The 13,067-nt window shown below is 40.1% G+C and overlaps 1 protein-coding gene across 8 annotated transcripts in view; it reads right to left on the bottom strand.

The window, feature by feature from the left end:
* RECK (reversion inducing cysteine rich protein with kazal motifs) overlaps positions 1–13,067 on the bottom strand; it is a 909,451-nt gene that overhangs the window by 654,742 nt on the left and 241,642 nt on the right. For all 8 annotated transcript variants that reach the window (XM_077491985.1, XM_077491988.1, XM_077491986.1 and 5 more), the window contains exon 5: positions 10,508–10,593. In XM_077491985.1, coding sequence (XP_077348111.1) covers positions 10,508–10,593 — 86 coding nt within the window. The remainder of the gene's footprint in view (positions 1–10,507; positions 10,594–13,067) is intronic.

The following is a 13,067-nucleotide window of genomic DNA, read 5'->3' as shown; positions in this document are numbered from 1 at the left end:
ACCAATAGTTGAAAGGGTTAACTTCAGAATGGTTTTGGTTTTGGATTATAATGTACAGCATAAGAAATTTGAAAAAGTGGTCGCTAAAAACTGGTTCATATTGAAACAAGATCGGGTGTTAGGACCTCTCCTACCCGCACGTCCCTCTTTTATATATAAAAAGGCTCCTTCGTTACGTGATCAGATAGCACCTAGTGTTATTGATCCTCCTGTGCAAACTGAAAGCAGGCTTTTCTCTTTTCTATCTGGTTTCTATGCGTGTTGGGAGGTGTACAGCATGCAAACACTCCAGATGTAACATAAAAAAGAGAAAATCTTTCGTCGCCACCAGTAACAATAGAGAGTACAAGATTGATCAACTCAACTCATCACCTGCTCCACTGTAGGGGTGGTATATATGTTACAATGTGGATGTGGCCTCCAATACATCGGTAGGATGCCAAGGCCCCTACATGTAAGGTTAGGTGAACATGTGAACAGCATTAAGAAGGGTCTTAAGACTCACAATGTGTCTCGTCATTTCAAATTGGTACATTCCCAGAATCCCAAGAGTTTGAGTTTCTGGGGGATTGAGAAGGTAACGAAGCATTGGCGTGGAGGTAACTTCATACGCCAATTAAGTAGATGAGAATCTTATTGGATCCATGAAACAAGGGTTCTCGCCCCGAGTGGCTTGAACGTTGATTTTGATTTAAATTGCTTCATTTCGGACAGATAATTTTTGCTTATTTCATATATATATATATATATATATATATATATATATATATATATATATTCCCTATTTTTAATTGTTTTCTATTTTTTCAAATTTTTCAAGGTTATTTTTATTTTTTTATTTTTTTTAATTTTATTTCATTTTATTTTTATATTTATTTTGATTTTTATTTTTATTATATTTTTTTATTTTTTTCATTTTTATGTATAATTTTTTTGTCATTTTCATTGTCATAATATTGTTTTTTGTTTTTTTATGTTTTTCCTATATTTTCTCATTTGTGTATGTATTTTTTTCCCCATGCACGGATCAGTGTTGCTTGCTGATGGTGTCAGCGGCTATGTGGTTTATATTTTTATTTTATTTTATTTACTGCCAGCAGCGTTGCACTGATGAGGTAAGAGACACATGTGTCCCCACTTCAGTGCCAAATACTGCATCACCTTCTTTGGCAATTTAATATATGGGTTTTCTTAGGCTTTCTATATGCTCTGTTTGAGGGCAATTAGAGGTGTAGTGCATATTGTCATTTAAATGGCATAATTTGCACACATCCCTCTGTTTCTCTCTCATATTGTGGTTTTAAATATCTTTCCTCTCTCTTTTATAACATCATTGTGCGTGGATTTGGTTTCCGGGGTCACGCTTGATGCGTGTGTCCCCGGGTACCTGTCTTGCGCATAATCTTGTTTCCCATTGGTTCACTATCAGTGTATTGGCTTAAAAGCGGCTGTCCGACGTCACGCCGTCGCCGCTGATGAAGTCCCGCCTACTTTTGGGACGCAACGCGTACGGACCACGTGACCTTAGGCCGTGACGTCATCCGCAAGCTATCACACTGATCCGCGCATGGATTTTGGGCTGCATTTGTTTTCATGCTCAGCACTCGGCACTGGAGATCAGTGCTTCTGAATGTGAGTGTAACCTCTTTTTATTATTGTTTTTTAATAAATTCGTATCAACGGAGAGCACTAGATTTTGTTTGTTCTTTATGTTTATATATGGAATCACACTGATTTGATGACATGGAGAAGGATTATATCTTGGAGTACTCTCGTTTTGTCTGCTGAATTTTATGATTTACCCTTGATGGGAACATGCGTTTTCTGATCTGTCTGATATATCAGGGGTCCATTATTTGAGGTGAGAGTCCATCTTGCTCAATGGTGACGGGATCACATCATCACTTGTTACATTGATTGAAGACACACTGCACAAGTGTGACAGACCTAGCTGAGACCGAGGCTCTTGGAGGGGACTAAATGCGAGCCTCTTGCCTTGTGATTATGGGCCCTCGCATTTGAGGGAACAGTGCTCTTTGTGAGCTGTATGCCTGGGGACCCCTGAGGTGGTGTTACTTGGATTCAGATCCATGTCCCCCCCAAGACACACAGACTCTGGATATGTAAATGCCATGTTAGCAATAGACTGAATCACACTATTGGGACACAAACTCTTATATGCTAATATCACCTCCAGCCACCTGTCTGTATCTTGTATAATGTAAATGAGTCTAGTCTGGCTTGACACAGATTCTAAAGAGTATTTCACCTATTGTTGTTTGTGCTAATTAACCTGCAATTGATTTGTTAGTGAGCAAGGAGCTGAAAAGTCTTATCCCTCAGTCAACTAGTCTGAGTGTTGATTTGGATAATTAGCTCATGCTAATTAGGTTAGGGTTTAGTCTTCTACTGTATTATAAATACTTACCATTTTGGTTCTAATAAAGGAGTCCATGTTAGCACTAAGCAAGTCTCGCCTTGTTTTGTGCTTGTGAGTGGTTGGAATATCTGCTATCTATATTCAGACTTAGGAAGCGGTATACTGACGGAAGCACTCAATCGGAGTGTGGGAACAGTTCCGTCACAGGCAGCATACTAAATAAGCGTAATTTTCTGGACCATATTCCACCATCAGGATCCTGAAGATGACGTCCAAAAAAAATGTCACGTGCGCACCAAAAGAGGAATTAGGAAAGACACCAGCTTCCATTGTCCCGACTGTCCCGCTCAACCTGGCCTTTGCATCGGACAATGCTTCAGGCGGTATCACACCTATTAGCCCATATTACTAATACTGCCATTTCCCCGTTTTCAATTTCCGTCATAAATATTTCCCTGCCTCAACTAACCATATCATTGTCTTCCATGTGAACTAACCCTGGCCTGTTTCTCGACTATGCCTCTGCCTACCGTCTGCATTGTTTATCCGCCATGTTTCTTCCTTTCACGTGAACTGACCCTGGACTGTAGCGACTATGCCTCTGACCATTTCTGCCTTTTAACTGCACTGACCTCGGTCTGTTGACCAGGTTTTTACCTGCCCCTTGGGCTGATCTTTTACCCTGCTACACAGGGGTCTCACATATGTGAGGGGCTCCAGAATAGTGTTTGAAGTTCAGAAAACCAGTTTTTGTATTTCTGTGTTCCCAGAACAGGGTCAGGTTGTCCGGAGGCTTCAAAGCGATTTGGGTGGAAGAAGCCTCTATCCCTGTCGCCATTCTTTCCTGACCGATGCCCCAAGCTTGATGGTCCTGCCTGCTCCCTGGACAAATACTCTGGCTGTGCTGACCATACCTCTGCCTGCTGCATGTACTAACTATGGACAGTATTCCTGCCTGCTGCATGGACAATACTTTGATCCTTTTGCTGCAACTGACCACATCCCTGCCTGCTATCTGGACCAATGCATTGGCTGTGCTGACAACATCTCTACCTGTACTGACTATTCCTGCCTGCTGCCTGTTTTGCTGTCGCTGTCCATGTTCCTGCCTGGACCGATGCTCTCCTCTGTGGACCACTGCACTACTAAAACCACAGGTAATCTTTTCTTTACCCTTTGCTCAGCAGAATGTATTTTGGTTTGTAATTGGTATGTACAGTACATGCTATGTGTTAGAAATATGAAGGGCCTTCAACAATGTGATAGGTTGGCAGGAATTTGTGTGTGTAATTTATGCTCCTAGAACGGTGCTACTGACGGTGCTACTTGGATGTTGGGCCTCTGTATGTGGCCAGGCTGTGTAAAAGTCTCAAACATGTGGCATCGCCATACTCAGGAGGAGTAGCAGAATGTATTTTGGGGTGTCAGTTTTGCTATGTACATGCTATGTGTTGGTAATATCTTATAACTTGACAACTTTGTATAAAAAAAAAAGAAAAAAAATGCACTCATTTTTTTTCCAAACTTCTGGGAAAAAAATGAACCATTTAAAAGACTCATTATGCCTCACAGATTATACGTTGGGGTGTTAGCTTGCCAAAATGGGGTCATTTTGTGGGGGTTTCCATTGTCCTTGTGCTCCAGGGTCTTCAAAACTGTAATTTGTGGTTGAGAAATGAGATGTGTAATTTATGCTTGTAGAACGCCTGACGGTGCTACTTCAATGTTCGGCCTCTGTATGTGGCCAGGCTGTGTAAAAGTCTCACACATGTAGTATTGCCATACTCAGGAGGAGTAGCAGAATGTATTTTGTGGTGTCATTTTTGCTATAAAAATGCTATGTGTTATAAATATATTATAAATTGACAACTTTATGTAAAAAAAAAAAAATGCGGTTTCATTTTTTTCCATTTTCCAAAAACTTCTGGAAAAAAAAATGAACCATTCAAAAGGCTGATTATGCCTCATAGATTATACGTTGGGTTGTTAGCTTTCCAAAATGGGGTCAGTGTGCGTTTCCATTGACCTGGTGCTCCAGGGCCTTCAAAAGTGTGATAGGTTGTCATCAAATGAGATGTGCAATTTATGCTCGTAGAATGCCTAACGGTGCGACTTGGATGTTAGACCTCTGTATGTGTCCAGGCTGTGTAAAAGTCTCACAAATGGCTTTTAGGAAAAAACTCAAGACCTTCCTCTTTTAGCAGATGATCAAAGCTCGCCACAGCACCTAGAGGCGATTCAGTTTGCATTGTGCGCTATACAAGTATTTCATTCATTCATGTGGTATCACTATACTCAGGAGGAGTAGCAGAATGTATTTTGGGGTGTCATTGCAAGTATGCATGTGCTGTGTGAGAGAAATAACTTGTTAATATGACAAGTTTGTGCAAAAAAACAAAAAAACGATAATTTTCCCAAGAATTGTGGTAAAAAATTTCAACTTCACAAAACTCACCATGCCTCTTACTAAATACCTTGGAATGTCCGCTTTCTAAAAGGGGGTAATTTGGGAGGTATTTGTACTTTCCTGGCTTGTTAGGGTCTCAAGAAATGAGGCCTTCAGGTGTGATCAGATGTGATCATTTTTCAATGATTTACACGCTATAACTTTCACAGATACCAAATAATATAAACTTATTTGGGTTATTTTTACTAAAAATATGTAGCAGTATACATTTTGGCCCAAATTTATGAAGAAAAATGTTTTATTTGAAAAATTTTACAATAGAAACTAAAAAAAATTCATTTTTTTCGCTTTTATTGCAAAAAATAAAAAACCCAGCAGTAATTAAATACAAAAAAAAGAAGGCTCTGTTTGTGAGAAAAAAAGATAAAAAATTGGTATGGGTAGAGTGTAGTATGACTGAGTAACTGTCATTCAAAGTGTGAGAGCGCTCAAAGCTAAAAATTGGTCTGGTAAGTAAGGGTGTATAAAAGCCCTGTATTGAAGTGGTTAAACAGGATATAACAGTCAACCCATGAAAAATGATGAGACAAACACCCCCAACCCCCCCCCCCCCCGGTTTGGTTCACACCAGGACTTGTGAACAGGATGAACACACGAACACCGTTAATGTCTATGGGACACAAACATGAAAAATCAAAAGTGCTCATTTTAAAGGCTCATATGCAAGTTATTGTCCTAAAAAGTGTTTGGTGGCCCAGGTCCTGCCTCAGGGAACATAAAAGTTTTAAAAACTGCAGTTTTTTCGGGAGCAGTCATTTCAATAATGCTAACTGAGACAATAAAAATGAAATATTCCTTTAAATATTGTGCCTGGGTGATGTCTATAGTATTCCTGTAAAGTGGTGCAGTTTCCCCTTGTTTAGAACAGTACCACAGTAAAATTACATTTCTAAAAGGAAAAAAAGGAATTTAAAACTGATTGCGGCTGTAATAAATTGTCGGGTCTCAGCAATATAGATAAAACTCAAAGAAAAACGACATGGGTTCCCCCCAGTCCATTACCAGGCCCTTTGGGTCTGGTATAAATATTAAGGGGAACCCCGAACCAAATTTTTTTACAAAAAAGTGTGGGGGTCCCCCCAAAATCCATACCAGGCCCTTATCCAAGCATGCAACCTGGCAGAGGACTAGATAGCACCCCCCCTCCTGAACCATACCAGGCTATATGCCCTTAATATGGGGGGATGCTTTGGCGTCACCCCCAAAGCACCTTGTCCCCATGTTGATGGGGACAAGGGCCTCATCCCCAGAACCCTTGCCTGGTGGTTGTGGGGGTCTGATCAGAATCTGAAAGTCCCCTTTAACAAGGGGGCCCCCAGATCCCGCCACGTGATGTCAGAGGAGGGCTGGGTAGCCCGTTTACGTCCCTGAGTGGCCCCATCCTCAACTATATAACAGGAGGCGAAGCTGTTGCAGCTTTTTTTTCGGCTCAGCGGGCAGCATGAGATGGACCTACATCTCGGAAAGTTTTTTATTTTTTTTACTAAAGGATTTGTCCCAAAGTGTCTCCTGTCTTTTTTACTATTTTTGACACTTTTTTTGTGAAATGGTAGGGGTACAATGTACCCGTTACCAATTCACATGAGGGGGGCGGGATCTGGGGGTCCCCTTGTTAAAGGGGGCTTCCAGATTCCAATAAGCCCTGTCAGCCACAGACACCCACAACCACCGGGCAAGGGTTGTGGGGATGAGGCCCTTGTCCCCATCAACATGGGGACTAGGTGCTTTGGGGGTGACCCTCTTCCCCCCTCTTTTCCTGCAGCCAGCGAGGTTGCATGCTCAGATAAGGGTCTGGTATGGATTTGGGGGGAGGGGGGCCCATGCCATTTTTTTTATTTTGGTGCAGGGTTCGTTTTTTCATGACCTCTATGCAATTTTTATTTTTTTTATTTGGTTTGGGGTTCGTTTTTTCATGCCGTTTTTTCAATGAGTTTTATCTATATAGCCGTCAAAGTGTAAAGTGTAAGCGCCAAGCATATGGGACTATAAATCAGTAAAAGTGACTCTTGCCTATATATTTATTACTTTATTTTTTGTATTTCGTGGTTATCCTCAGATTTGGATGCATGTTTTATTAATAGGTTATAGTTATATGTACACATTAGTTTTCTAAGTTTCATGACTTTGAGTCACTTTTACTGATTTATAGTCACATATGCTTGGCGCTTACACTTTACACTTTGACGTTTTTACAGCTAAAAAGATCCCAGTTTTAGCGTGTTGGCAGCCTTTTTCTGAGTTTTTTTTAGTTCTTTTACTACTGCGCAGTGTTACTGTATATATATAGCTCCTTATCTATATAGCCCACACCTAACAATTCATTACAGCCGCAATCAGTTTTAAATGACTTTTTTTCCCTTTAGAAATGTAATTTTGCTGTGGTATTGTTCTAAAACACGGGAAAAGAGTGCCACTTTAAAGGCATACTATAGACACCCCCCAGACATGATATTTGAAGGAATATTTAATTTTTATTGTTTCACTTTAAGCATTATTAAAATCACTGCTCTGTTTTTAAAACTTTTTTTTGCATTGATGCATGTCCCCTGGGGCAAGACCCGGGTCACCAACACTTTTTATGACAATAACTTGCATATAAGCCTTTAAAATTAGCACTTTAATGGTTTCATGCTAGCGTCCCATAGACTTTAACGAGGTTCCTTGGTTTTATAATTTGCCACGAACACTGGATAATGTTCGTTGTTCGCCGAATGTCCGAAGAACCAAAGTTCGGCCCGAACCGTTCACCCATCCCTACCCATGAAAAGCCAATTGCATAGATACATGCATGCTACTTCAGATATATATACCCTACTACCCAAATGCATCATTTGGGTAGTAGGGTATATATGCAAGTCAAATATACTGCTCATGCCCAGCCAATGATCCGACGATCCATTACCAGGTCAACGGATGCTAGGTCCCACATGTCTAACCATGGGGCCCCACAACTTGTCAAATTTACTGAAATACATTTTTCCAGTCGAAGAGAGTGTCCCATTTGGGCTATCCACTCCTTCAGAGTGGGAGGGTCCATGGAAGTCCAATGCCATAATATTAACTTATGGCCTAAAATAGTGCCCTAGCTATGGCCTGCCTAGGGATACCTTCCACAAGGCTATCACACAAACTCCCCAGTAAATATTGTTTTGGTTCCTATGGTACCAGGACCTGAAACACCTGGTTAATGGTAGTGCTATATGGAGGTCTTTGAATGGAATTTAGCCTGCACTGAAGGCATCGGAGGAGGGTTGCCGTCATGGCTCCGTGAAATTTTGCGGAGAGGACCCTTCTGGATAACTTTACAGAGGGTGAAGCTCTTCAGAAGTTCTGGATGACCAAGGAGCTGATCCTTATGCTTTACGTGAGGCTGTGGCTAGTACTGGAGACCACCACCCAGGAGTCATGCTATCACGGGCATGACCAGGTTTTTCGCTATGCTCCATATTCTTGGCAAGGCTTCCTACCAAATGGTGGCCGGGAAGTTTTTGGCATGTCGCAGGCATACTTTTTTCCGTATCCTCGGACGAGTGTTACTTACTGATAACCCAAACCCCCACCTCAACCACCACTGCCTCAACTTTTCTGATGCCAACAACAGTTATTATTACACAGAACACATCTAAAATATAGCAAAGTACACTTAATTAAAAATGAGATGAAGACAATAATAAAAAAATATATAGTATTTTGACCTTTTTATTAGTTTTCCGCCATTTTAACAATTGCAACAGCATGTGATATGTAACAAACATACAAAAAAATGTACACAGTGGTCTTTACACTGGTATCCAGTATGGTACATCTTAATCCTTCTGTCGTATTCATTGATTAATTTCCCTTTAACATACTCCAGTGTCAGCTCCTGCTCGGTCTGGTTTCTAAAGTATTAACGCCCCTGGCGGTATTCTCGAGTCTGGCTCGGGGTGGAGATTTTGTACCAAAAGCGGTAACCCCGAGCCAGACTCGGGGCCGCATCGCTGAATGCAGGGAGAGGTTTACTTATCTTGTCCCCTGAATCCAGCGATGTCCCCGCACTGTACGAACGGCTCGTCCTCCGCTCATTGCATCACAGAGCCGATCTCCGTTCCCTGCGAGTGTTGCAACGCACGGGGATGGAGAACGGCACCAAATTCAAAAAGTGAAACACACACTATACATACAGTATAATGTAATCTTACAGATTACATTGCTGTATGCCATTATTTCACACCATCTTTGTCCCTAGTATTCTGTCCAGTGCACTGCATACAGTTTTATCTTGTAAAAACTGTTCTTCATGCCTGAAAACTGGAGATTGTCCATAGCAACCAAAACTGTCCCTTTACATCAAAAATGGTTTTAGACCAGCTAGAAAACAGCGATAATAAATTAGAATCACTCGCAGAATTAAGCGATAGCGATTTGTGGGGAGATCTGTCATCAAATATTGAAAAGTAATGACAGTGACAATTCTGCAACTGAGCAAATTTCTGTGTTTTTGATTTGATTACATTATTGAATAATTTGTATTATTGTTATATTATTTGCTATAATTATTTATAGTTATTTATTATAATATAATTTATGATTTCATTTTTCAAACGTTATCATACCCGGGATGTCTGCTAGACTCTGGTTTGGACAGATTTATTATTATTATTATTCATGATTTATATAGCGCCAACAGTTTGCGCAGCGCTTTACAATATGACTTAAGTGAGTTATTCCTAAGAATTACAGGACTACAATATAAAACGCCAAATTGTCATGCAAAATAATTGTACCGCTTTCAGCACCTAAAATATGAAATAATCACACCACCAGGGAGGTTAATAAGAGCAGTATATGTCTCTGGAAGGCTGCAGAGGTGTAGGGCAACAATATGATTATCTTTGATGTCCTCTCTGATGGCACGCAGCTTCTCTTTGATCTCTAGCATAGCATTCACGTGGTCACACATTTGCATGCCTCCTTGTAGTCTCATCTTGTACAACTTTCTTAGAAAAACAGTATGCTGTTTAGACATGAATGCTCATACATCTTTTGTAATGAAGTCCGCATACTTTTGGCCATTTTCTCTGTTATGTGGATAAGCTGGTCATCTTCCACTAGTAAGCTTATGGTTGCTTTTTCCTGCCTATTTTTCCTATACCAATCCTTAGTCTTTCCGTCTGTGGGTCCGTCTGCATTCAGCACTTGCTACAAGTCATCATTGCCTAGAATCATTTCTACTTTAAACTTCCATAGCTGGTAATTGCCATTGTTCAGCTTTCCAATTGTAAACTTAACATCTGAACATGTTTCAGCAGCTTGCATACAGTACTCACAGTACCCACTGTAGAATTATTTCCAGTGCCTGAATGCCTGGGTGCCTGCTGGGTGCTGGGCCCATAATCTTTTAGCAGGTTATTGAATAATTATGAGTTGGAAGCTTCTTGTTTCAGCAATTAGCTTTACTTTCATTGAGAAATACACTACATGCCTTTTATCATCATGGAACAGGAAGAGAACACAAACAAGTGCATAGAACACAATAAGGATGGTACTTCCTCTGATTACCTTACCATAGATAACACACTAGTCTATCCAGCACCACCTGATGGATAGATAGGTAAAATGCATATACACAGTCACAGTAAGCAGATTGTTGTTGTTCTTTCAACAAAAAGGAGTCTAACCTGTTTGCAAGATCGTCGGCACTCTGCTGCTATTGCTAATTCACAGCAACCAAGACCAACCCATCCATCAGACTTTTTAGAGGCACCTATTTGGAATAAATGTTTAAAATGATTAATAAATTCATTGTGAAAACTTTAATAAACTTATCACAGAACTTCTGTGATATTACAGAGAATGTGTGCATGTGTATGGGGCATGCAAAGTAGTAACATCCAGCTGGCATGTTCAATGAATAGGATCCTCCATAATATTCTGCCAGTATATTAAAAAACAGAACATTGTTATTAAATACTTACCATAATTTTTCTTTCCTGATTAATTGTATGGCAGTATACAAATGTGTCCTATGCTGCCATGAAGTTAGTCAGGAAAACTGAAAATTGTTATTATATACTTTCCTTTTCTGGTTCGCTTTTCTGGCTCCTTTTCTGATTAACTCAATGACAGCAAAGGATACATTCATAATGGTGTAATTATGAATAAGAAATAATACATTTTATAATATTCTGGCGAAGATGTTAAAAACGGTTAGGTCTCAAGACAAGGTAGATGGGCTAAAGGTTTTTGTGAATTCAAAGGTTTTCCAAGTTTTCAATGGATCAACCATTTTTAGATTGTACAAACTTTGTGTTGAAACAGACTTGCTTTAACAATAATGTCCCATATCACAAAACAAAGAAGATATTTACCTATCTGTGGTGGGTAAATAAAAGAGACAAACGCAGCCATAGATAAAAGTTACACAAATACATGCCTAGAATGTTATCACATAGAAATCCCCCTTGTCTAATGAAAGTTATTGTGTGAGATTTTAGGAATCGTGGATACTATAAAATATTCATTGAATCTGTTCAAAGTTCATTTCAAAACATTTTAGGAAGATATTTGAAATATGTGCAGTCAGTATTGTGTTTAGAATACATGTGGTTATTAGGTAAAAATATAAAATTTGTAATTTAGGACTATATATATATATATATATATATATATATATATATATATATATATAATTTTTTATGTAATAGCGATTAAACAAAATTATACTGCGCATATTTTATATTAGACCGGTTACCAGAATACTTAAAGAAATATACTCGTTACCAAAATACAAATACGCATTATGAAAATAGAGCATATTATTTAACAGATTGAGAGCAGAAAAATGTATTCTGAACTGACATGCCTAGTGGTTGAAGGTGATATTACCTGAAATTCACCAAAGTAAATTATTTGATTTTTCTTAACCAATAGAAAAGAGGCCATACCTTTGGGCTGAGCCCCTTATAATTTGTATTATCTTATTGTGTGAGATGATATTTAGAAGCAAAAAAAGATGCCATAAAGGGATACTCAAGAACATTCAGAAACATCTGATTACCATCAATCATACACACAGGCACATACACCATTCATCTACTCACTTGTACATTCATGAAGATTCCTGAACACCTTATGCTTTGGAACTCAGGGGTGGCAAGAAGTGATTCCTCTAAGTGTATCCATCTTGAAAGCCACAGCAGCCACTCTAAAAACTCTGGTAACCAGCAACAGACCAGTAACTGTTTTGGAACGGGTAATTATGTTGTGTTTGTTTTATCTTATATTCGTGTTCTCTTAAATATGGATCTATTGAGTATTTATCACGTACGTGGTAGAAGAGCCTGAATGGACGAGCAAGGCCTCCCTTACCACTCTGACTCAGGGCCCCTGATAGAGTAAACCGAAGGCGCCGGAGTGCAGAGTCACACAAGCGCCAAGGAGTCTTTGGTGGCAGCAGGGTGGCTAGTACCTGTAGTACTGGTGAAGACACAGGAAAAAGCTTCAGCAGAAGACCAACAGGTGGGCAGATAACAAAAGAGGCTTGCCTAATCTGCGACAAGAAATCTTCCTGCAACAGAAGGAAGTTTCCATGGGAAAGAATGGTGTCTAGAGGAGCTGGTTCTTCTGCCACACCAAACATCCGAGACAGAGCATCCGGCTTAGTGTTCTTAGATCCTGGCCTGTAGGTAATGTGGAAAACGAATCTCATGAAGAAGAGTGCCAACAAGTGTTTTGTGGCTCGCAAATACTCTAAGTTCCGATGGTCGGTATAGATTAAGATTGGATAAGCTGACCCTTTCAGCAAATATCTCCACTCTGAGAGCAGCTTTAAATTGCCAGAAGCTCACGGTCTCCCACATCGTAATTCTTTTCTGCCGGGGGGAAAACTTTTGATAAAAGAATGCCACAGTGTAGTAAGGCTTTGTCCCCTTGACGTTGAGACAGAGCTGCTCATACTGCCTTCTGAGGCATCTACCTCTAAGACGAACGGCAGAGCAGGGTCTGGATGCCTTAGTATAGGTGCAACTGTAAAAAGACCTTTCAGGGTCTCAAATGCGGTTTGCGCCTCGGAAGACCACTGGAACTGTTGGGATTGCCTTGTCAGTTGGGTTATGAGGGAAATTATTGCACAGAACCCCTTGATAAACTTCCTATAGAAGTTTGCAAATCCTACGAACCATTGCACCCCTTTATTGTCCATAGGAGCTGGCCAATCCAGGATGGCAGTGACCTTCTGGG

This window comes from Lithobates pipiens, unplaced genomic scaffold (genome assembly GCF_037356315.1).
Source record: "Lithobates pipiens isolate NorthernLeopardFrog02 unplaced genomic scaffold, aLitPip1_a1.2 Scaffold_19, whole genome shotgun sequence".
In the NCBI taxonomy this organism is placed as follows: domain Eukaryota; kingdom Metazoa; phylum Chordata; class Amphibia; order Anura; family Ranidae; genus Lithobates; species Lithobates pipiens.
The sequence above is the reverse complement of the archived record's forward strand: the minus strand, read 5'-3'. Positions and strand labels throughout refer to the sequence as shown.